At 42.8% G+C, this 22069-nt stretch overlaps 1 protein-coding gene across 2 annotated transcripts in view; it reads left to right on the forward strand.

Moving 5' to 3' along the window:
* The window catches only part of MST1R (macrophage stimulating 1 receptor), a 410648-nt gene that overhangs the window by 333197 nt on the left and 55382 nt on the right, over nucleotides 1–22069 (forward strand). For both annotated transcript variants that reach the window (XM_078661246.1, XM_078661247.1), the window contains 2 exons: nucleotides 8801–9025; nucleotides 10661–10807. In XM_078661246.1, coding sequence (XP_078517372.1) covers nucleotides 8801–9025; nucleotides 10661–10807 — 372 coding nt within the window. The remainder of the gene's footprint in view (nucleotides 1–8800; nucleotides 9026–10660; nucleotides 10808–22069) is intronic.

Raw genomic sequence — 22069 nt, forward strand, 5'->3', positions numbered from 1 at the left:
CTTTTGTTGTGCTTGTTATGCCAGTGTTGCCAGCTCGTAATGGCCAACAGGAGCATCCACATTTGTGCTTTTTGCATTCTTAATCCTTCTAGTAGATCACCCTTGTTTTCTTCCCCCTGGCGTCTTAATTTTCTTTTATCTGCACATGCTGAAATCTTCCAAAAACCCTGACATTTTTTAGTTCCATTTTACTTTTAAGTTCCGTTTGGCATTGACAAATCCTTATATTTTTCCAACCCTTCAGTTTTGTCCTTTTATTCATTTTAGGACAGTGTTTTGTCCTTGGTCACATACAGCTAGGAATATAGCATAGTACTGTGCGAGAGCAAAGGAAATAGCCAGTCTGAGAGCAGCAACACAGCAAAACCTATGTTGAATAAAAAAATTGCTTGTTACTTAAAAAGATAACTCCCAGGCTATGGCGTTAATCCTTTGAAAACGTTTTGAATAAGCCCACCAAAGAGGTCACAAATAACAGTTCACAGCCAGCACAACTCCCGGTGTCTAAGGCAATTTGTTTTCATTATCAATATTACCACTAGGAGTGCACTGTCTTACCAAAATGCCACGATATTTCCATCTGAAGCAGAAGATTTTCATTCTTTGATTGTTTTCTTGTGGTGGAGAAATTCAAAAAAGCCAAGTTTGCTGAGCTTTTGTTGCTACAATATATATCAGCCAAAGTCTTTCATCTTGTGGCAATCCCTTTCTGAGCTTTGCTAATATACATGTAAGAAACTGGGTTTTTAGTGGAAAGGGAGAAGGTTAATAAACACAGTTCTTGTCAGGGTGAACCACAAACAGTCACTAAATTAACCTGTGGTTCATAGCTGCCAAGGTTTCAAACTGCTTATGTGTGACATTTTCGAAATTTCAGTGCAATTATGAGTGACATTCAACGACTATGAGTGACACTTTCTCGCGAGCAAAATCAAACAATGGCAACAAGGGAAGCATATACATTTCAGAAATTACACCCATTTATTGAGAGCGCCTCTTCCAAGTACCATCCTCCTAAGTCAAGAACCCCATCGCATGAAATCAAGAAAGTTTCACAACTCATACAACTGCTGCCTAACGCCTGTTTCAATGGGACAAACTTCTGATCAAATGCCATACTAGTGGTAGGAACGAGACAGGCCCTATGGGTAAATAGGGCTACAATTAAGACCAAGTGTCTGTGGTATGGCTGGCACCTTAAGTTCCCTAATAGGCGTCCGTGGAAGTTTCAAAGCATTCAGAAACATCACGCGCTCCCATTCAATTTAATGTGATTGCGTTATAATTAAACACTTTGACAACATTTGAAGTGGCTGGTTGTTATACTCACGGATCTGTTTTTCTGAATCTCCCAGCCTGAACCCCGGGCAACTTAACTGGTGCGTCCGCGACTCGCTGTGCAAGATCGCTCGACTGGCCCCTGGGTCAATTAATCAGCTGCAAGCGTCCAGGCTGTCACAGTGGCCTGACACCGACGGGTTGAGCTGTCCACCGAGTCCTGGCAGACGCTGCAACCCGGTCAGTGGCTGTCATCCGTCACTGGCTGCCGCACTCATCCTCGGCGGCCGGGTTCCGAAATATTTAATTTGATGGCAGGTGAGCAGCGCGGGCATAGTGTACCTTTAGCCCAGCAACACGGGCGCCGGCCGGTGCGAGCAGCAGTGCTCTAAGAACCAGTCCCAGCACCTTGATTAATTATTTGCAGTGACCCGCGGACGACCTTACAAAGTTGAAACTCCGGACCCTGCGGCCTGCTCTGGCAGCAGCAGGACGTCACATCCCTCTTGCGGCGCCATAAAGTGTGTCACATCCTGATTGCGTAGGCTGGCCCAAGCTGTCTCTAGAGTAGTGGGCTCTCAGCGGCGGCAGGGCCATGACGTCAGCCTGCCTGAACTTAGAGCCGCGCAGCACTGTGGGATTGGATTGTGTAAAATACATTGCAGCTGCACACTGTGAGCCTGCTCAACTGCTGAGAGTGCCCCAAGCCTGCGGGAACTGCACAGGCCAAAGGCGCGCGCTCACTGCTGCCACAAACACACTCAGTTTGCAGTGCCTCTGTGACAAGGCTAAGACTATGCATTATGCGTGACAATGCATTTCAGTGCGGTGTTGCGAAGCACCGCACTGAAATGCGTTAGCGTCACACCTGATGCGTGATACTTGGCAGGACTGGTGCTTAACCTTCGGGTAGCTTGGCATATACCAGTCAGTCTTAGGTTAGAAGCAATGTCTAAATATTTAGGCAGCACTCAAACAGTAATAAAGTGATAGGCACAAGGAAAAAAGACAATGTAATAAATTATATAAAACTAAAAAAATCAAACTCCAATCAGTAGAATCCGAGATATTAATTTCTAGTGACAATATAGCGCAAAAAAAGCAACTACGGTTATCTGCTCAGGCTGGACCAGGCAAGGCCACGAGTTCAGGCCGATTGAGATGGAGAATAGGACGATACATGAATGAGCTCGTCCTGCTGGGATTTACCCTTGCAGGACGCTCCTCCATTAGGGCGGAGGAGCGTCGCCCCACTGCTTTCCCGCAGTCCAAGAAGCCGAAACATAAAATAGTATTTTAAATACCATTTTATGTGTCTGCTTCTCGCACTATGAGAAAGCAGAAGTGTATGCCGGGTTGGGGGTGGGTGAGTCGGGGACGTGTGTCTTGCCCAATTCTGTGGTCGCTGACTCTTTGGTCGGCCCCCTGGCACCGACCAAACCAGTCATGCGCACTCTGGATTTTCTCTATGTAGGCTGCATGTAGCCTACAAAGAGAGAAAATGGCCTCCCCAATGGCACCCTGCTTGGCGCCGTCCTCACCAATAACAACGCTGCCATTGCAGCATTGTGATTGGCTTAGGGTAGGGGTGGGAGGCTGCCCTCTTCCTGTTTCTGCCGGAGAGCAGGAAAGCAGCAGGAAAACAGAAAATGCGTGACCCGGTAAGCTAGGTTTTTTATTTTTAAACCCCCCCCCCGCAACCTCCCCACCCACGAGTCATGTGCCGCGACTGTGTCCTTGGTGTGGCGATGCAAGGTCTTGCGCAAGTCTGCGCTGCGTCAGTTCTGGTTAAGGCAGCGATCAGGAGCTTTGAGGTGCTACGATGTGAGGTCCTGCTCCAGGCTTCGCTGTATTGCATTGGTTCCAGTGACGCTTTCATTTGCACTGGGAGGAGTACACTTTGAGGATCCAGTGCTTGAGGGCAGCACTTGGAAGGTGTCAGGACTCACTCCCACAGAAACCAACAGGAGAGACCAAGTCTGGTCAATTTGGGTCTGGTCAGCTGGGAAACAGAAGAGGCCTACAGAAGCTTGTTGTGTCTCTGTCGATCAAACAGGAGGTCTGCCAACGGACCCTTGAAGTCTCTTCTGGGAATCGTGCATTTGAAGCAAGCAGGTCCAGTCTTTCTTCTTCAGACAGTAGTGCAGTCCTTCAAACTCTTCTACGGGTCCAGAAGTGTTAGGATGAAGGGATCAGAAGGTCCTGTTTTTATACCCGCTGCCCGCCTTTGTGTAGGCGAATTCCCTGAGCTATCCACAAAACTGTATCTAGTCCATTCTTACATGGTCTTGGCTCCAACCTGTTTAGCGTAGTACTTCCAGAACATTTTAGACCACAACTCACTTTTGGAACGACAAACGTTTGTGACCCGCCTAGCTTTAATGGATATAATGTCTAAATGTCTAAAAAAGCTTCAGACTGTGCAAAACACAGCAGCTCGGCTGCTGGTTGACATTTCCAGGCACAAATCTGTTTCCAAAGATATTCGTGGCCTGCACTGGCCCCCGGTAACACAACGTATCACATTCAAGGCCCTATGTCTGGCATACCAGACACTGGGCCGCACAGAACCATTTGTTCTCCAAAACGCTTCGTCTGGTATGAACCAGGCAGACAACTTCGCTCTACAGGGGCCAGACTTCTGGCAGTACCTACAATTCGATCTTCTCACTGGGGCTTCCGTAGTTTTTTCCCGGCACCGCTAAACTCTGGAATACGCTCCCCGGTGAGCTCAGGAGTGCCAGCTCCCTCACCATCTTCAGGAAAGGGCTAAAAACCTGGTTATTCCAGAGTTAGACGCCGGGTCGGGCATACTGTGTTCTCAGCGCCAAGACACCCCCGGGTATTCGTGCACTTTTATAAATCCCACTAACATTAACATTAATACAAGGGCAATTTTTTATGTAATAGTGGACATGCTTTCAAAATGTTAAGAATTATCAAAATGATATACTTATTACAATTTGTTGCATACCTCCCTAACACCAATTGTCTGTAAATGTCACAACCTTGAGCACACCCTTTGATATGTCTTTATCAGACTATGGCCAAGATATTGATCTGCCCTTAAAAGTGTCAGATGACGAACTGCACTAGAGCTGGAACACATTTCCGAGGGGAATGCTGGCCTGTGGCATCTCTTCTCTAAAATCACAAGGCTTCTGAAGAAATCTTGGTGTTCATACCAGTAATTTTAACAGATTTTAAAAACTCCTTCTGCAGCACAGTATGGGTTGAGGCCTAATATTATTTTTTGTGTTAAAACGACGGCCAATGGCACATTTTGGGATATATATATATATATATATATATATATATATATATATATATATATATATATATATATATATATATATATATATAATCTTTATACAGTGCGAACACAGCCCAAGGAGCGCCTTCCATGAGCACCAGATCCCATTATATTAGAGATTAAGGGATTTGTCAACACCAGGACTCGAACCTGGTACCCATAGTTCACAGTAGAATCATTGTGTTGGAGTACGTATAGTGACCATATTCTCTGTTGAAATGACTTTAAGTAAAAAAAAAAAACCAGTCAAAAATATTGGAAGGTTCACCCAGAGTGTTGTTTGGGCATATAAAACGTACTATTAAAAGAAAATCAGTGCAGGAAAAAATGAATTAAAAAATCACTCAAATTAGAAGGAACAATGCTAATCAACGTATATTAACTGACCGGTGGGGAATTTTCATCAAGACGAGTGCATAAGCAATCCCAGAGTAGAGCCAGTCTTTGGCAACTGAGCAAACAATATCTGTGTAATAAACCAAGCCGCAAAGAGAAATTCAGATACGGCAAACACTATCACACTTGTGGAATCGCTTTTACAAATTATACGATTGGTCATTCCTAGAAGACGACCTAAGGGCTATGTAAATTGAGAATATCAACAACCTCTCTAAAGGGTTGCAATTCCTCATTGGCCCATATGCAAACCCAATAAAGTAGCGGCCTGTGCGGATACAGGCTTAAGATCAAGGTCCGAACTGAGGAGAGCTGGGGGTACATCTCCCCCATTCCAATTAGGGTTCTTTTAACGTTGTTCTCACTTGTTCCCAGTGAACCCGTGTGGCGGTGGCCACATATTTCTGCACCATATAATGCAACACCCCTTGGTTGTTCCTTATAAATCTCCATTGCAGGAAGAATTGGGTACCAGGGTGCCTCTTTAGGAAATCTAAGAATGGCCCCAGCACTATGGATTAACAAATGTGAGCTTTTAAGAATCTGATGGGCCCATGAACCTGAGTCAGCCAGACGAATCCCACAATATTTGAGTTCTTTACCCGTTTCTAATGCTTCCCTTCCCAAGCTTATGTTACCCCTTACAAATTAAATCTGTCCACAAGGTTTTGTAAGTCAGCCATGGTTTTGGCAAGCAGGAGAGTATCTTCGCCAAAGAAAAGGACCAGGACTTTCTGGCCCGCTAGTTGGAGGAATCATTAACACAATTAGTCAAAAACATAGCACAGTTCTTTATAGAAGAAAAAAAGTGGGTGACAAAATACAACCCTAGTGAACATCCTTATCTATAGCAAGTTAGCAGTTGGTTCACCATTCACGCATCAGCTGGACCCTAGCAAAACTCCCCTCATGAAGATGCACAATGAAGTTTAACAAATTAGGAAATTACGATACAAATTATGGAGAATTCCCATCCCAAGTAGTACTTCCCAAAGTTTCTTCCTGGGGACCAGATCAAAAGTGCCATGGAGCTCAACGAATGCGACTAAATGAACTCCCCGACCAACATCCACGGTCTTCCACTTAACCATCAGAAAGCGGAAGACCTTGTAGATGGAACTGATTTTGGAACTAAATTCTGTCTGGAGGTGGGAGGGAATATGTTTTTCGTCAATCTATCCTAATAATCTCACCAGGACTTGCTTGCAAAATACCCTTTGCAAATTATCGAGAAGACTAATTGGTTGGTAATTACATGGGATATTTTGGCTTCCTTTGTTAAAAACAGGTATGATCTCTGCCCCTTTCCAAGTGAATGGTATCGCTGCGCTAGCTGAAACTGCTTTTGAAACATTGTTAATATAAGGGATCTAGTTAGCTGGAATTTTATCTAGTCCTGGTGCCTTTCCATGCCTAAGGGAGGATACCACAGCTAAGGCAAAAATGAGTGAAGAGGGCAGCTCGAGTAGACCGGCGGTACACCCTCCCTCACTGCGAGTAGGGCTGAAATCAGATTCTTGTGGATTAGAGTAAAGGTTTCCAAAATGCATTTCTCCACTGGTTTCCCTTGATTCCCACTACTTTGACTTACAAGCACCCAAAATGTTTTCAAGTCATTTTTAGTGGAGGCATCTAATAGATCGTCCCATTTGTTATTCTCCCGACTAACCTTGGCTTGTTTCAAAACGATCGCCTTATTTCAAACAGATATTGGATTCTACATTCCCTAATCTCATGTCTTACTTATTATTTTGATTGCTTTAAGGTTTCCCTCTGCCTCTCTACAATGTTGGGAAAACCACCCATTCTGTTTGGCCATCTAAGGGACCCTCCTAAAGCTCTTAAGAAGTATTTTTAAGCCCAGCAAATAATCTGACCTGCTCAGCTACAATCATTTCATTATTACCCCAATTATCGGACGTTGCTGCCTTGTGAGAAGCAATGTCTGCGTGCATGTCTAAAACCACCTAAGACGAAGAACACACAACTTCCTACTTCACACTCCTGTGCTTGTTTGCAACCTCCAATAGTTGGCCACAAGACTTGGAGAGAATAGAGGAACAGGAAGGAGCAGGTCCTTCACAGTTAGAACCTGGGGATTATAGTTGCTCTCCTCCCTCTCTATTACTTTAATTTCTTCAACCAGCCGCAACTTATTTACCAGGTGAGTGGTAAGGCTGTAGACGTTGTAGATGGTGCATTTTGGAGCACAATGTTGCACATATATTACTAAACCATCGTGCTGTAGTGCATTGTCATTTGCAGGCAGCACATTTCCAATTGAAATGGCCAATACATTTCAATACACATACAGGTGGACTGTTAAAACTATATAGCATACTGATAAGGTGTGGAAATCAGGTTTCAGTGAACATTTATCATTTGCACATCTCCCATTAAAATTATTGTTTCCATTACACTTCAGACTTATAAAAAAAATGCTTGTTTTTTGCTTTTCTAACTGCTGATATATTCTGAGCTATATGTACAGGTCATTTACAGGTATTTAAATATTGTTTGTTACAAAAAATGGCATCCAACCTACATCCTTTCTTTTCACATTCCATATAACCCAGCAGAAATCTCATATAGTTCACTTTAAAAGCTCCTATCACTTGTTATTCTGAGAAAAAATAGTAAACAACATTCACCATGTTAAAAAAATAAACAACAATTTGTCAGAAGACAGTCTGACATTTGACTTCTGTTTTTGAAGCACAGCTAATGTGACAAGATAAATATAAAATGTAAAAACAACTTATTTATTGCTCTTTTGTGCCACATCAGAAATCAACTGGGGACCCACCAGTCGATCGTAACCCACACTTTGGGAAACGCTGGTCTAGGGTGCAAAAGCAAGGGTAGGCCTGGTATTAGGTTCCTTTGTGTGCGCTGCGGCCAGGGACTTTGGAAATGTATTTAGGGCAGGGGTCTGCTCCTTCTTCTGCCCTCCTTTTAGGAGACCGTCTCCCCTCCGACCCAGGCTTCCTTTGTCTCACTGTCTGGAAGCAATGTGCAACCCGCAACAGCAGTGCCATTCACAGTCACGTGACCTAGGTCACTAGCAGAAAGAGACAGTTGGTTTGGGCCGAAAAAAGCCAACTTAAAGTTGCATTTCTAAAATCATAACTTAAATTTCTACTTCACCATTTAAGAGGATTTTAAATTACAATTCATTTGAATGTAAACTAAATTTCTCTATCTGTTCCCAGTCTGAAGTTTACAAAACAGTGATGGATAGAATGCTTGAATTAATATCAGCCAATTGCAATCACTTGAGGTGCATCCCAATCCATCTGTATTATGCACACCATGCCACCTCAGTTTGAACCCAGCTAATTGCAAATCACTCTTGGCCCTGCTCAAATAGGAACAGTGCAGCCGGAACTGCCAAGCCACATCCTCCCTGAACTGGACCACAAGGACCAGTTTCACCCTAGTTCTGGGCTCATTAGCCGGGTACAGCTTGGTTCCAGTGAGACAGTGTGCATGGCACCTACGTCTGGGCATACCCATCTGTAAGTGACTATTTTGGTCTGGTTATTCTTCCTTTTATTTATTTACCCATCTTCCGATGCACATGCCAGAGAGTTTGTTTCATATATTTAATACAATGCGTTTTCAATAATTCATGGCTCGAAATATGGTAAGGATATGCATTGCCTAGTGTGGGATTAATGCAAGCAGAAGATTTTTCAAACCCACATAAACGTCATAAAGTTCTCATCTGTCAAAGGTAGGAAAGAGAAAAAGTGTAATGTAAGTGAAACTGACAACGTACATAACCTTCCTTTGAATTTCTGTCACTGTTAGGTTTGTGATGGCCCTTTTTCCGGAGAGAGGATCACGTGCCACAGCCCAGCTCACACCTTCACAGGCAGGATATCCATTCCAGGAAACCTCACTGTAATCATGGATGGCACTCCCAACCTTCAAACGTACCGCATGAACTACGTGCGCAGTTATGACGTTATAAAGTTTGAGCAGGAAGGAAATAAGTACCATTTGAAGGAGGAGGGGGATGAGATTAAGGCTCATGTAAGATACCTTTTGTTTTGGTTGAATACATTTCTGTTGCATCTCCTTCATTCACCACATCTTCCTCATCTTATTTTTCCTTTTGGCTACACAGCGGCTCCTTCTATCTAACATCCTCCCCCACTCTTCCACTTACCCACCTTATTTCTCTTTTTAGCCATCTAGAGCCTCCTGTTTACCCACTTTCCACCTCTCCAATCCTCCTACCATCCAGTATGCTAAGCATTCCAACAAATCATTCCTCCATCTCACTTTTCCATGCTCTGCTAAACCTTTCTGCTATTCCCTTCACTCTCTTAGCCTCTTGTCAACCATTCCACTCCTCTCAGCATCTCCCTTTCTCCTTTCAGCCACTCTACCAGAAAAAACAACCCTACACCCATTGGAACACCGATCCTTCATTCAGTCACCTAATTATCCTGCTTCCCATTTATCCTTCCATCTATTCCACTTCTCCATACATTCCCACATCTCCTGTTAATACCATGGTTTCTGTCTTTACCAACCCTCCGCCATCACTTTAGACCTTAGAACACTGTCCAACCTATCTTCTTCCATCCCATCCATAGTCCATCTATAACACCCTCTCTATCAATCCATCTCAAACATTCTCCACATGTATCTGTCTGCTTCTATCCAACTTCTTGACTTAGCTACCTCACCCGCTGCATTATCCCGTTTTTTTTCTATGTACGGGATCTCACTTTCTGTCCTTGCACGCGTCAATAGCCATACCCATTTTTCATCTGTCTCGGCTACTTGATGTCTCCCTCACCTTTTGTTTAGCATCTCTTCCTTTGATCCCACACCTTCTTCCATACAAATACAGTCAATGCCTTTCCATCATCCCTTTTCTTCCTCCCTTTACCACATCATATCTCTCCCCCACTTGCTTTCTTATAATTTTCTTAAACCTTTTTCCAATTCATTTGATGTATACCAAGGCAGTGAGGTCTTCCAGTCTGTACTTGTTGAATTATAACTCTGTGATATGATTTGTTTACGATTCAATTCATCTGGGTTGAAACAATCAGGCATAGGTACCTAGGTGGTAAGGTGCAACATATTTTTAAAAATCTATAATTTGTCACTACAGGTCTTTTTATACCTGGATGATGCAATGCATCTGCCTATTTCTAGCAGGAAGAAAGATGGCGAAGTATATTGTCAAAGACTGCAGTCACATCGTTGGTGTGGAGGACTATACTGTCGTTCAGATGACTATAGCCCTCTTGACCTAAGAACAGGGTAGGGATAGGATTACCATGGGATAATACTGGAGGTAAATAAGATGGGGAATTTGTCACTGTTTTGTTGTTGTTACTGATCACTCAACTTATCTGGCGGTGTTTATCACCAGTACTTCTATGGAGTCTACCTCCAGTACATTTACAGGAGACTACAGTATTTTTGTTTGGTTGGGAAATACAAGATGCAACTGAAAAATACTCAGCAGCATGTGTTCCGTATAACCAGTACACTCATGGGAAAGTGATGGCGAGTTGGTCCTTTAGAACCGCTTTGGAATACTTGGGAGCCAGAAGAGGGATGTCATAGATTCATGTAGCAAATTAACAATGACATAGGTTCTCTGTTTGTCTCATGATTGACCTACAGTTCATCTCCCTTTTCTAGCATCGCAATTTGGACTTGTTGCATAAATGCATGAACATCGCTATGACAGTGAATGGGAAGAACTGCTACCCCACCGTACTGAGGAATGAGATCACCTGCAGGGTTCCAAAGGATGTGGCAATTCCCAAAGCAGGAGCAATTGTAGAGGTACCAACCTAGCAGTACACAGACTGCATACTCTGTTCTTGCTGTTGTGAAATATCCCTTTAAGCCATTTTGATTGTGTGGCCTGATTTGACATACAGTGCCAACATTACCATGGCCTCTTACATTTAGTGAACTGATGGATTCTTGTGAATAACAGCAGAGAATTTTGCATGGATACAAAACTTAACAAGTTCTGTTGTGCCATCTAGTGTTTTGCACTATCCTACCATCTATTATTGCTTTCACAATATTGCACCTTGTTTACTTGAGGTAAGTTTTGGTTTCAAGAATGTCCCATATCCATGTGGTGGAAAACCACAATGCATCAGGATGTAGATTCGAGTTTAGATTAGTTTTCTCCACTCTCATGTTCAGAGCAAAACTTTTGTGCCCAGTCTTCACCGCAGTGTCACAACCAAAATGTTGAATTTTATGAGGCACAGCTAAACGAGGATGTACTGAAGAACTTCAGTGTCTTTAACAGCATGAAACATACAGCGAATCTTCATACATGCCAACCTTTTAGAAGAGCAAAGTGGGAGATTTAAAAAAAGAATTGGAAGAATGTATTTCCAGGGGCAGCGGGAATGTATACACAGCAGGTGAGCAGACAACTAAGTGGTGGGCAGATGGGTAGGTGTGTGCATGCAGTCCAGGCAAGTGGCAAAAATGTAAAAATAAGGCCACTTACCTTGCCTGCTGCAAGTCCGATGTCCTCCTTGGTCCCTCCTCAATCTGCTCTGCAGGCTCCAGGAAATTCCACTAACCAATCATGGCGCTACTGTCACCAACATAAGCGGTACAAAAGAGGGTGGTGATGGACGGAGCATCAGAACCAATCAAACACTCACACCCAGTCAAAAGATCTGGGTTTGCTCCCTCACCGTTTTTTAGCCCACTCTGCCACCCCAGTTCAGACATGGCTATATGCAAATCAGTCTGACCCTGTGCCTCATGGGAACAGTCCAGCCCGAACTGCCAAGCCATGCCTTCCCTGGACCGGAAACAAGCTTCCGAGGACCGGTTTCTGGCATTCCAGCCGTCTTCAGCCCGGCTTGCTTGAGTCCAGTGGCAAAGTGAGCAAGGGACTCACGTCTGAGCATACCCTGCCACACTTATGGCGGCCAAAAGCCAGCCAAGGTGACATTCACACTTTGAAGCTCTCCACTCATCTGTCTTAGACAGATGGGTGGAGACCAAGCACAGGCCTAAAGGGCCTGAAGGAGCGTCCAGCCAGGATGCTCCATCCAATCCTGGTGCTGCTCTTATGTTGGTGACGGTACAAAAGAGGGTGGTGATGGACGGAGCATCAGAACCAATCAAACACTCACACCCAGTCAAAAGATCTGGGTTTGCTCCATCACCGTTCTTTAGCCCACTCTGCCACCCTAGTTCAGACATGGCTATAACCGGTCCTCGGAAGCTTGTTTCCGGTCCAGGTAAGGCACGGCTTGGCAGTTCGGGCTGGACTGTTCCCATGAGGCACAGGGTCAGACTGATTTGCATATAGCCATGTCTGAACTGGGGTGGCGGAGTGAGCTAAAGAACGGTGATGGATCAAACCCAGATCTTTTGACTGGGTGTGAGTGTTTGATTGGTTCTGATGCTCCGTCCATCACCACCCCCTTTTGTACCGTCACCAACATAAGAGCAGCACCAGGATTGGATGGAGCATCCTGGCTGGACGCTCCTTCAGGCCCTTTAGGCCTGTGCTTGGTCTCCACCCATCTGTCTAAGACAGATGAGTGGAGAGCTTCAAAGTGTGCATGTCACCTTGGCTGGCTCAAGTGAGCTGGCTAAACTGACCTCCATACTTTGGAGGATCCATCTAGCTCCTCCAGTCCTTTATGCTGCCAATCGGCAGCAGAGGAGGGCAGTCCCCCATTTATCCTGGCTGGAGGCTGCTGCACCCTAAACGTGAAAAATGGCAAATAAATAATTCAATTGCCATTTTATTATTCAAGCTTAGCAACGCTGCAGCAGGCAGGGGATGACACCCCCTCGCCCTCATGAAGAAACCACTCCTGTGCATTTCCTCCTTTGGCTTCTATTAAGGAGAGGCAATTTCAGGTGGGAGGCACCCAAAGTAAAAACAAATCTTGCTTCAAAAATTGGATGCTCCCACCTGAATCGGGTCTATTGGCCTGTATGAAACTTTGTTTTGATGACCCCCACATCTTGTCAATTCCATTGTCTTTATTTAGATTCAAAGAACCATAAAAGATCTTGACAATTGTGGGGTCTTGATTACTCTCCTTCCAGGTCAAAGACTCCTTGAGAGCTGTGCAATGGAAAATATTCTAATTTGAGTTTATCCTCAAGATCACGCAAAGGTGAAAAAAAAATCTGGTCAGTGATTTGCGTCTCCCTTGAGAACATGATGAAGAAAGCCATGGATTAGAAAAGAAATGGTGATTTTTGCATATTTTGGATTTTGATGCAGATGACGATACACACACTCATTTTGGCTAGTGAATCAGGATGAAAAGGCACATTTTCTGGATAATGTGGTCTGACTAAGAGCCGGTGCTTGAACCAAAGCAAACACACACAGGTATTGAGACTCTATCTGTGGTTTCTAAAGGAACACCATCAAAGGAAGGCGATTTGTAACACAAGCCGCCATTAACACTGAAGGGCTAACTTGAAACAAGAGGAGGTTTTACCCAGAAAGACCCCTTCACATTGAAGGAGGATGGGACGTGAAAATTCATACATGAAGGTCCACTATCAGGGTTGGATTGAGAGTCGATTGAACCATGACATGCAAAACAGCTCCAGCTTCAAAAAGCAGTCCAGTCCTATTCAGGTGATTCAGCAGTGCACTTTTATTCAGATAAATCAGAGTAAACAGATTTTCAATAGAAAATAATCTATATATACCCGAATAAAGGTCACAGAGTAGGTAGACCTCTTGGTCATTGAGTCTACTACCTTCAGTAAAAATTGCTACTAAGAGAAAAGCACATTTGAATAGGCTATTTCTCCAGAGTTGTTCTAATATCCCATGCCCAAACACACACAAACAACAGACTAAGATAGAAAACCTACTGTTTCAAAACTTCAGCAGCCTCGGGATACTATCCCATTCTCTCCTTCAGCACTCTTTCCACTGATTGTCATAGTTCAGACAAGCCTCTTGAGGCTGATGCCATGAGCTCTGCAGGTGTGTGGTGCAAACACTTAATTGAAACTCCCAATGAGGAGCCCTGACTGCAATACGTATTATGATCTCATCACCTCATGTGAAGAAATGTAAGCATACCATGCCATAATCCAAAGGAAGCTTTACAACATGAGGTTACCATGACTGTGAAACAAGAAGAAAGCGGTTTTCTCTAAGAACATTGTCCAAGACAAATTGTTCAGCACAGTAGTTTCTCGTGGTCAAGACCATGTTAATAAATGTTGCAGGGAAAAAAAGAAGAAATATATATATATATATATATATATATATATATATATATATATATATATATATATATATATATGTATGTGTGTATATATATATATATGTATATAATCAAAACCGCGCTTTGGTGGTCGAAACGGGTCATGGCAGGCACTAGCCTGAAATAGACAGTGTGCCAATAAATTAATAAAGCACTTTTTGATTTTGCAACTTTTTCGCATCTGAGGTCCGTACCTGGAAGGTCTCATCGAGAGAACGGTGGCCAAGGACTATGATTATTCATTATCTACTGCCGGTCGCCAGTAGATAGTTATAGTTAGGACCTAGTTTCAATAGGAAAAGCGTTTTTTCTTTTCCCAATAACTTAGGCGCCGGTTGACGAATCCTTGCGAAATTTTCAAAACTCATGGGACGCTCCAGTCAGCTTCTATCCTGAAAGTTTGGGGGTGATTTGCCAAGCGGGGGCTGAGTAAAAAGGGGGATGCCAAAACATGTTTTATCCGTGTTATTTTCCATAGGAAACTTTAGACACAGCTGCAGCCCGAACTGAGGAACGGAATTACACCAAATTTGGCAAAAAGGTAGCCCTTGTTTCAGAAATAACTCTTTTTGTTAAATGGTGTAAATCCGTTCAGTAGTTCCTGAGAAATTAAAAAAAAAAGAGGTTGGAAAATTAATTTCCCATAGGAAAAGTTAGACATGGCTACAGCTCGAACTGCTGAACGGAATTACACTAAATGGTGGTTCAGAGAGCACCCCTTTTTTTTTTTTTTAAATGGTCAAAATCTGTTTAGTAGTTGCTGAGAAAATCAAAAAATAAAAGCGGACCCTCCCGACCATGAGCTTTAGTCTAATCAACACTCCAAACCAGGAAGTGTTGGCAGCCATGTGGTGACTCAGTAGAACTGATTCACAAGAAAACAGGGACTTTGTGGACTTCTTTCTTCACATGTCCTACCTCTGTAGGCATAGTTAGAAACTCTCATTTAAAAAAACTTAGAAATTCACTTAAAACACCATAGGTTTCGGTGCACCGGCCGCCCGATGAGATGGGGTCCTAGTCCCCCTTCCTAATTCCCCTATTTCCTAGGTGTTGACTGACTGTTATTGGTTGATTGCTCCTGATAGTCTGTTTCGGGTCTGGATTGATTGAGATGGGTGTGGAGACACACTGATGTTCCGCTGGCACGTTTGGGGGGGTGGGGGGCAGAGTTAAGGGTGGGAGGGGTAGGTTCAGGGGGGGAGGAGAGGGTAAGGCGAGGTTTAGCAGTTTGAACGGGTGAAGGTTGTTGGACAGCAATGCAGAAGAATATTTACTGATCCCACTAGGAACTGTGCGTGGGGTCAAGGCAAGATGAGCTGGAAAGTAGCATTGCCATATCAAGGTCACCCGGATGCTACGGAGCCATACTATATATCCTTGCACGAGTTCTCATTTCCGTTGCGCCGCTCGACCTCCGGGGTGTGAGCTAAACGGCTGTGTGGTACAAATACGGAAAGCTACTGGATTTACCGGGCACCGAGGGGATAGATGCTAATGTTTTGTTTGTACCACCTAATTTGCTGCAATAAAAACATATTTACAAAAAAAAAATTAAAACACCATAGGTTTCAGGCAGGTTATAGTTAGAAATTAGCATTTAAAAAACCTTTGAAATTCACTGAAAAAACCATAGGTTTCAGGCATGTAATAGTTAGAAATTAGCATTTAAAAAACCTTAGAAATTCACTGAAAAAACCATAGGTTTCAGGGACGTTATAGTTAGTTGGACATTTCACTCATACAAAACCAGTGAAATTTCCCCCTTATAGTTAGTTCAGCTAACTATAACTCACTCCCCCGCAATGCACTGGTGAACATATCACATATTACATCATTCATGACATGGTCAGTGACATCACTGATGACATCTCAAATGACATCACTGATGACACCACTGATGGCATCATACATGTGAAAATCTTATGCACCTTCTCACACCTAATATAACCTTTGACACACTGTCTCCAAAATACAGAATGCCATTTTCGAAACAATAGACACACCAATACCAGTTACTACATATGTAGTCACTGATTTTTAGGTCTACACATACATACATACACTCATTCACCCATACAATCACTCATACATGCAGTCACTCATCAATACAACACTATCACATGCACTCGTATACCTACACAGACACTCATACACCAGCACTCATCCACAGTTACTCACACACCTAGTCAGTCAGGCAAAGAATCAATCACACTTCCATTTACTGACCTATACAGTTATACACACACCACCTCACTTATTCAAACATATACTAACTCATACTTACTCTATTATACAACCACCAATACAAGTACACACTCATCCATACAGCCACTCTCACAATCACTGACTCTCACATATAGTCATTTTTATACACCAACTCTCACATACACTGCCTTTTACATATGTACTTGGACATGTACCACTGAGACATCCATTCACTCACCAAAAGCCCATTATACACACTCACCCACCAATACAACTGTTTCCACATGCACTCATAAACTCATACACCCAGTCAATCAATCACTCACACATCTATGCAGAGTCACACATCCCCCACCCAACCACACACACACTCAGTCTCCCATACAAATACTCAAGAAACTAATCAATAACCCATATAGACGCTCATGTAGCTACTGACCAACCGATGCAGCAGCTTACACAACAACAGACAGACTGATACAGACATTCACACAGTTTAGTCACTAAACCCATGTATTCAGTGAGACACATGTAATCCCTCCTTAAGCAGCCAGTCACGCGCATACTAAATCCTCCATCCAGACACTTATACATCCACTCATTCTTCAATACAGCTTGGTATATATATAATACATATTTAAATTTTAAAGAAAAACACATTCACTGGATGATGTCATCAGTGATGTAATCAGTGATGTCACTGATCATGTCATGAATGATGTAATATGTGACGTCATCAGCAGTGCATTCGGGGCGCGAGTTCTAGTTAGCTGAACTAACTATAACTGGGGAATTTCACTGGTTTTGTATGAGTGAAATTTTCAACTAACTATAACGTCCCTGAAACCTATGGATTTTAGTGACTATATATATATATATATATATATATATATATACACACACACAGTCTCTCTCTCTCCCTCTCTCCCCCGTCTCTCTCTCCCTCCCTCTCTCTCCCTCTCCAATCTCTCTCTTCCTCCCTCTCCATCTCACTCTCTCTCTCCCTCTCACTCTGTCTCTCTCACTCTCTATCTCTCTCACACTCACTCTGTCTCGCACTCTCACTCTCTCACACTCTCCCACTCTCTCTCACTCTCAATCTCTCTCTCTCTCTCTCTCTCTCTCTCTCTCTCTCCCTCTTCTCTCTCTCTCTCTCATCTGTCTCCAGGATGTCACTTTGAGAAAACTAAATCAAGCAATTAGACACAGCAGTGAAAAGAGTGGGATTACAAACACTGAATCTCACAAAAGAGAAATTATATTTTAAATTACAAACTCACCCAAGTTAAGCAATTACTTTATGCAATGAAGGAGTGGATAGAGTAAGAGACAAAAGTTTCAGCAAATATTTATGCCAAACATGATATACCTAACTGAGGGGATAGATGAAGAGACAATAGTTTCATCTAAATAATACATATCAATATATCATTGACAGAGTGGATAGGTAGAGAGACAAAAGTTTCAGAGACAAAAAAAAGATTTAGATTCTGTGAACGATTTACGGAATGGTGAGGGTTCCCCGAAATAGAATCAGGGACCAAAGAGTATAAGGACAGGACAGGCCAGGAACAGCTAGGCAAACCGATGGACAGCGACACATCTCCCCCTCTTCTCACCTGTCAGCCTAAGCTCAAACCATACCCCTAAGGGCACACCAATTATACTCTAAAATTGACATGTCCATCCAACAATTGTTGCAAACTATCATCAAACTCGAACAAGTATTGGTGGGCTTGGGAGGTGGCGTTGTCACACCACCATGGTTTCACCTTTCATTTAACAACTTTATTGTGTTATATTAGTTCCCAGGGTCTGAGAATTAGTTTGTACCCCACAACAGATAAAAAATTTAACATTTTCCTTTCACAAATTTACATTATCCGCAATGTGCATCTCCGGTCGCATGCATTTGGCAGTCGTCTGACACTCTGGTCTTCACCCCTTTCATGTCATCTGCAGTGCATAGCTCGTCTTGTCTTGCCTCACAACAGAACGGACTCGCTCCTTGAAGCTCTCCCTCCCACATTACCCAATTTTTCAAAGATGGCTGCTTCATACAGCACACTAAAGTAAATGAAAATGAACATTTATTAATTATATGATAATGAAACCTACACTGTTTACCACCCACCTTGTACTATTCCCGATTAATGTTACCTCGCATAAGCTTAGTGCAAAAAGCGGCATTAATTACTACCTTAAAGCAGGATGCAACATGCATAAATACTGATGCATATGCGGCCTATTCATGCAACTTCTTCATTTCTTTCGCAGCACAAAAGTTATTACAATATTAAATATTTACGTGTTCAGGCAGGTGCAAAGCAGGTCCCTTGTGTTTATGTTGGGTGTACGTTACTTTTACCACTATTACTGACTATTAGTACGTATTATGGGGGTATCAATTCAAGCAGATTTCATTTTTGCGAAACCCTGCTCCATCACTGTTAAACAAATCTCCCAAAAGTACAAAAACCGAGGGGAGGAGATAGTCACAGAGGGTAAAGTAATCTCCACTGAGCAAATCAGTTAGCCGCCAGAAACAGCTGATAAGACGAGTTGGCAATTAAACCCAAAAGTGATTTCACATCACCACGCATAGTTGCAATTTACAGGCTATGCCCATTAGTACAGGTGTATCTCTATTAGACTTACAATTTGATGGGTCACATCTGTTTGGTCCCCGTGTAGATGAGACTATAGAGGAAATAAAGTAAGACACTGATAAGTTTCGCGATACATCAATCCAGGCCCTTCCAACACAGACAACACACATAATATGGTCTCCCCATAAACAGATAGTCGTATCTGCAATCTTTTCACCCTCAAAGCTGCTTGTAATAAGCTACGCAATTTGATCCCTAAAATAGGGGCCCTTTAGTGGCAACAACAGGGGCTCAAGTGCACTTGAGTCTCTAAACAGTGATTCAGTACAGATTTCCCTCAAACACAACACCTGTCGGGGGAAGACTAAGGGATTACCTTGAACACTAGAATGCAGTACGAACAGACAGGTGCGTGTTGTCCACAGTTTATCATGGATATCCTATCATGCTCATTTGCTTGACAACTTATATTCCTTCACCAAATCACAAGCTCGTCAAGGAACATGTTCCTTTTGTTGGAAGAAATTCAGTCATTCTTAAGCAAAGGTGCAATAGATGAGGTTCCTCCTTCGTCAGTATGGTCAAGGGGTGTAACTCTTCATACCAAAGAAGGGCAGAGTCCACATCCAAATTTAAATCTGAAAATACTACACACCCATCATCAGACCATCCACTTCAAAATAACACCATTGCAGGTAGTAATTTCACTCCTACGCCAAGGCAAATTTCGGAATGCACACAACTTGAATAATGCCTACTTTCACAGCCAATAGCTAAGTGACCAATAGTACCTGCCATACCAGGTACGTGGAAAACATTATCTATTCACAGTTTGTCAACATACAATCGGCACCAAGAGTGTTAACCAAATGCTTTGAGGTTGTGGCAGCTCACCTTCACTGCCAGGGAATTCTTATCTAGGCAATTGGTGATAATGGGGATGTAGGCTCAGCATTCTGTTTCTCACACACAAGCAACAGTAGTCCTAGTTTACCCACTAGAGTTCACTATCATTGTCAAGAAATCACATCTACAACCCCAGCAGATACTGAACTATTTGGGGCAAAATTAAATACCCATTTGGGCCAACCAGCTCCAAATACAGAGGGGGTCCAGCATTTCAGAAACTGATTCCAGATTTCCAGAAGCCACAATTTCTAATAGTGAGAATTGTGATGAATTTATTAAGGTCAGTGACTTCATGCATTAAGTTAGTCCTCAATGCGCTACCCTTGATGTGTTAGTTACAGAAGTGCCTAGTGTCACTACAGGCCCAGGCATCTGAGAACTAGCAAGGATTCATTTATTGGGTGTTTAATAGGTTTGGGGCACTCATATAGCCATCACATCCAAGTCTCCCTCTAAGGATTCTCACCCACGGTGCTCTCAAATGATGGGGAGATACACCCAAACCCCACCAAATATTTCTATCCAAAGACTAAGCAACACTAATTAGAATCATGAGACACAAGCAAACAGTATTTAGACAGAATCAGGGCAATATACAGTATAAATAGCAAAAGAAGACTTATTTTGTTGATTTCATGGGTTTTTCCGTGCTTGTGTGATCTCTTCAGAGCTTTATCCAACACGTGTTTTGTCGTTTGGGGGAAATATCCCAACAACTTCATCAAGGCTAAAAACCATAAACAACCACAGTTTTCTACATTGTACATATTCCGTGTACACAGAGATGATCACATTTTTTTATATATATACTGATACAAGCAATGAGCCATGTCTGTCCTTAAAGTGTGGTGAGGAGTGAAGTCATCGACCTGGAAACCCATGCACAGAACATACATTATATTTTGAGATGTTACCAAAGTCTTCATGTATATACATTTCGTTTATCATAATGGAGGTGCCTCACTTGTGCCACTGTACATGCATATTGTTAGAAGAGCCCACAAACCATCAATATCATGCACTTTAAAAAAACACTACATATTGGAGCATTCGATCAACTATTGTGTATGGGTGTTCCTTATAGCCCGATAATAGGTTGTGACATGGCATATCATATCATGTGCGCAAGCAGCCCATGCATAGCTATTCTGTGTTTGGGTAAAATAGTCAGAAAGTATCTATCAGATTTAGTAGTTCTCTGCAGTCAGTCCTAAAATAAACAAGGGGGGACTGTTTGCAGTTCTCATCTACAAGTCATGAAATCACAATCATAGACGTGAATGTAAGCATGCCTACCTTGGATCTGGTGCGGTCCTCCATACCGAAAGGTTATCCTCTCAGTGCCCACTAAGGGCCAGTTTTGCCTGGAAATTGTGTTTACCAATCGGCACCACTGTTTAGTGTTATTTCACCTCTGGGCATCCTCTCTGTGAACGGTACAAGCAAGGAGCTACAAGTATCTTGTGACGACAAAAGTTAACACCTGTGGTCACTATAACTTCTACTGAGTTTGACATACATACACTTACCGAGAAGTGGTCGCAACAGATAGTAGAAAGAAACACGTGTGTCGCTTGCATGTATTTAATAATGCAACAGCACTTCAATGTTTTCCAAAAGCTGCCTGGGAGAGTAATCCCTGTAAATCAATACCATAAACCTCATGGTTATGCAGTAATGTCACCCAAAGAATGTGTCAAAGAATACCCTTAATCTTAATACCGCACCCCACTTACCGACAGAAAGTGTATGTGCTGGCGTTCGAGCGAGTCCGCTTCAGACAAGCTGCCGGCTCGGTCCCATAATGTCTTTTGTGTAAACGGAGAATGTAAACGATGAAAGACTAACCTGACCTTAGTCTCCGTATCTGTCCTTGAAATGTCGGCACCATATTGGCGTGTATTCCAATCATTGATGAGTACGTTAATCATCATCAGTATTGCCTTCTATTGAGACTGTTGTATGTTCGAATAAGTGTCATTTATATTAAATGTCTACTACCCCTTGGTCAAAACATTTTCACTTCATACAGTGAATTAGAAATCATATAGATTATAGTAATGGTAACGAAATGGTCTGCCTTT

The sequence above is a fragment of the Lissotriton helveticus genome, chromosome 9 (assembly GCF_964261635.1).
Source record: "Lissotriton helveticus chromosome 9, aLisHel1.1, whole genome shotgun sequence".
Taxonomy (NCBI): domain Eukaryota; kingdom Metazoa; phylum Chordata; class Amphibia; order Caudata; family Salamandridae; genus Lissotriton; species Lissotriton helveticus.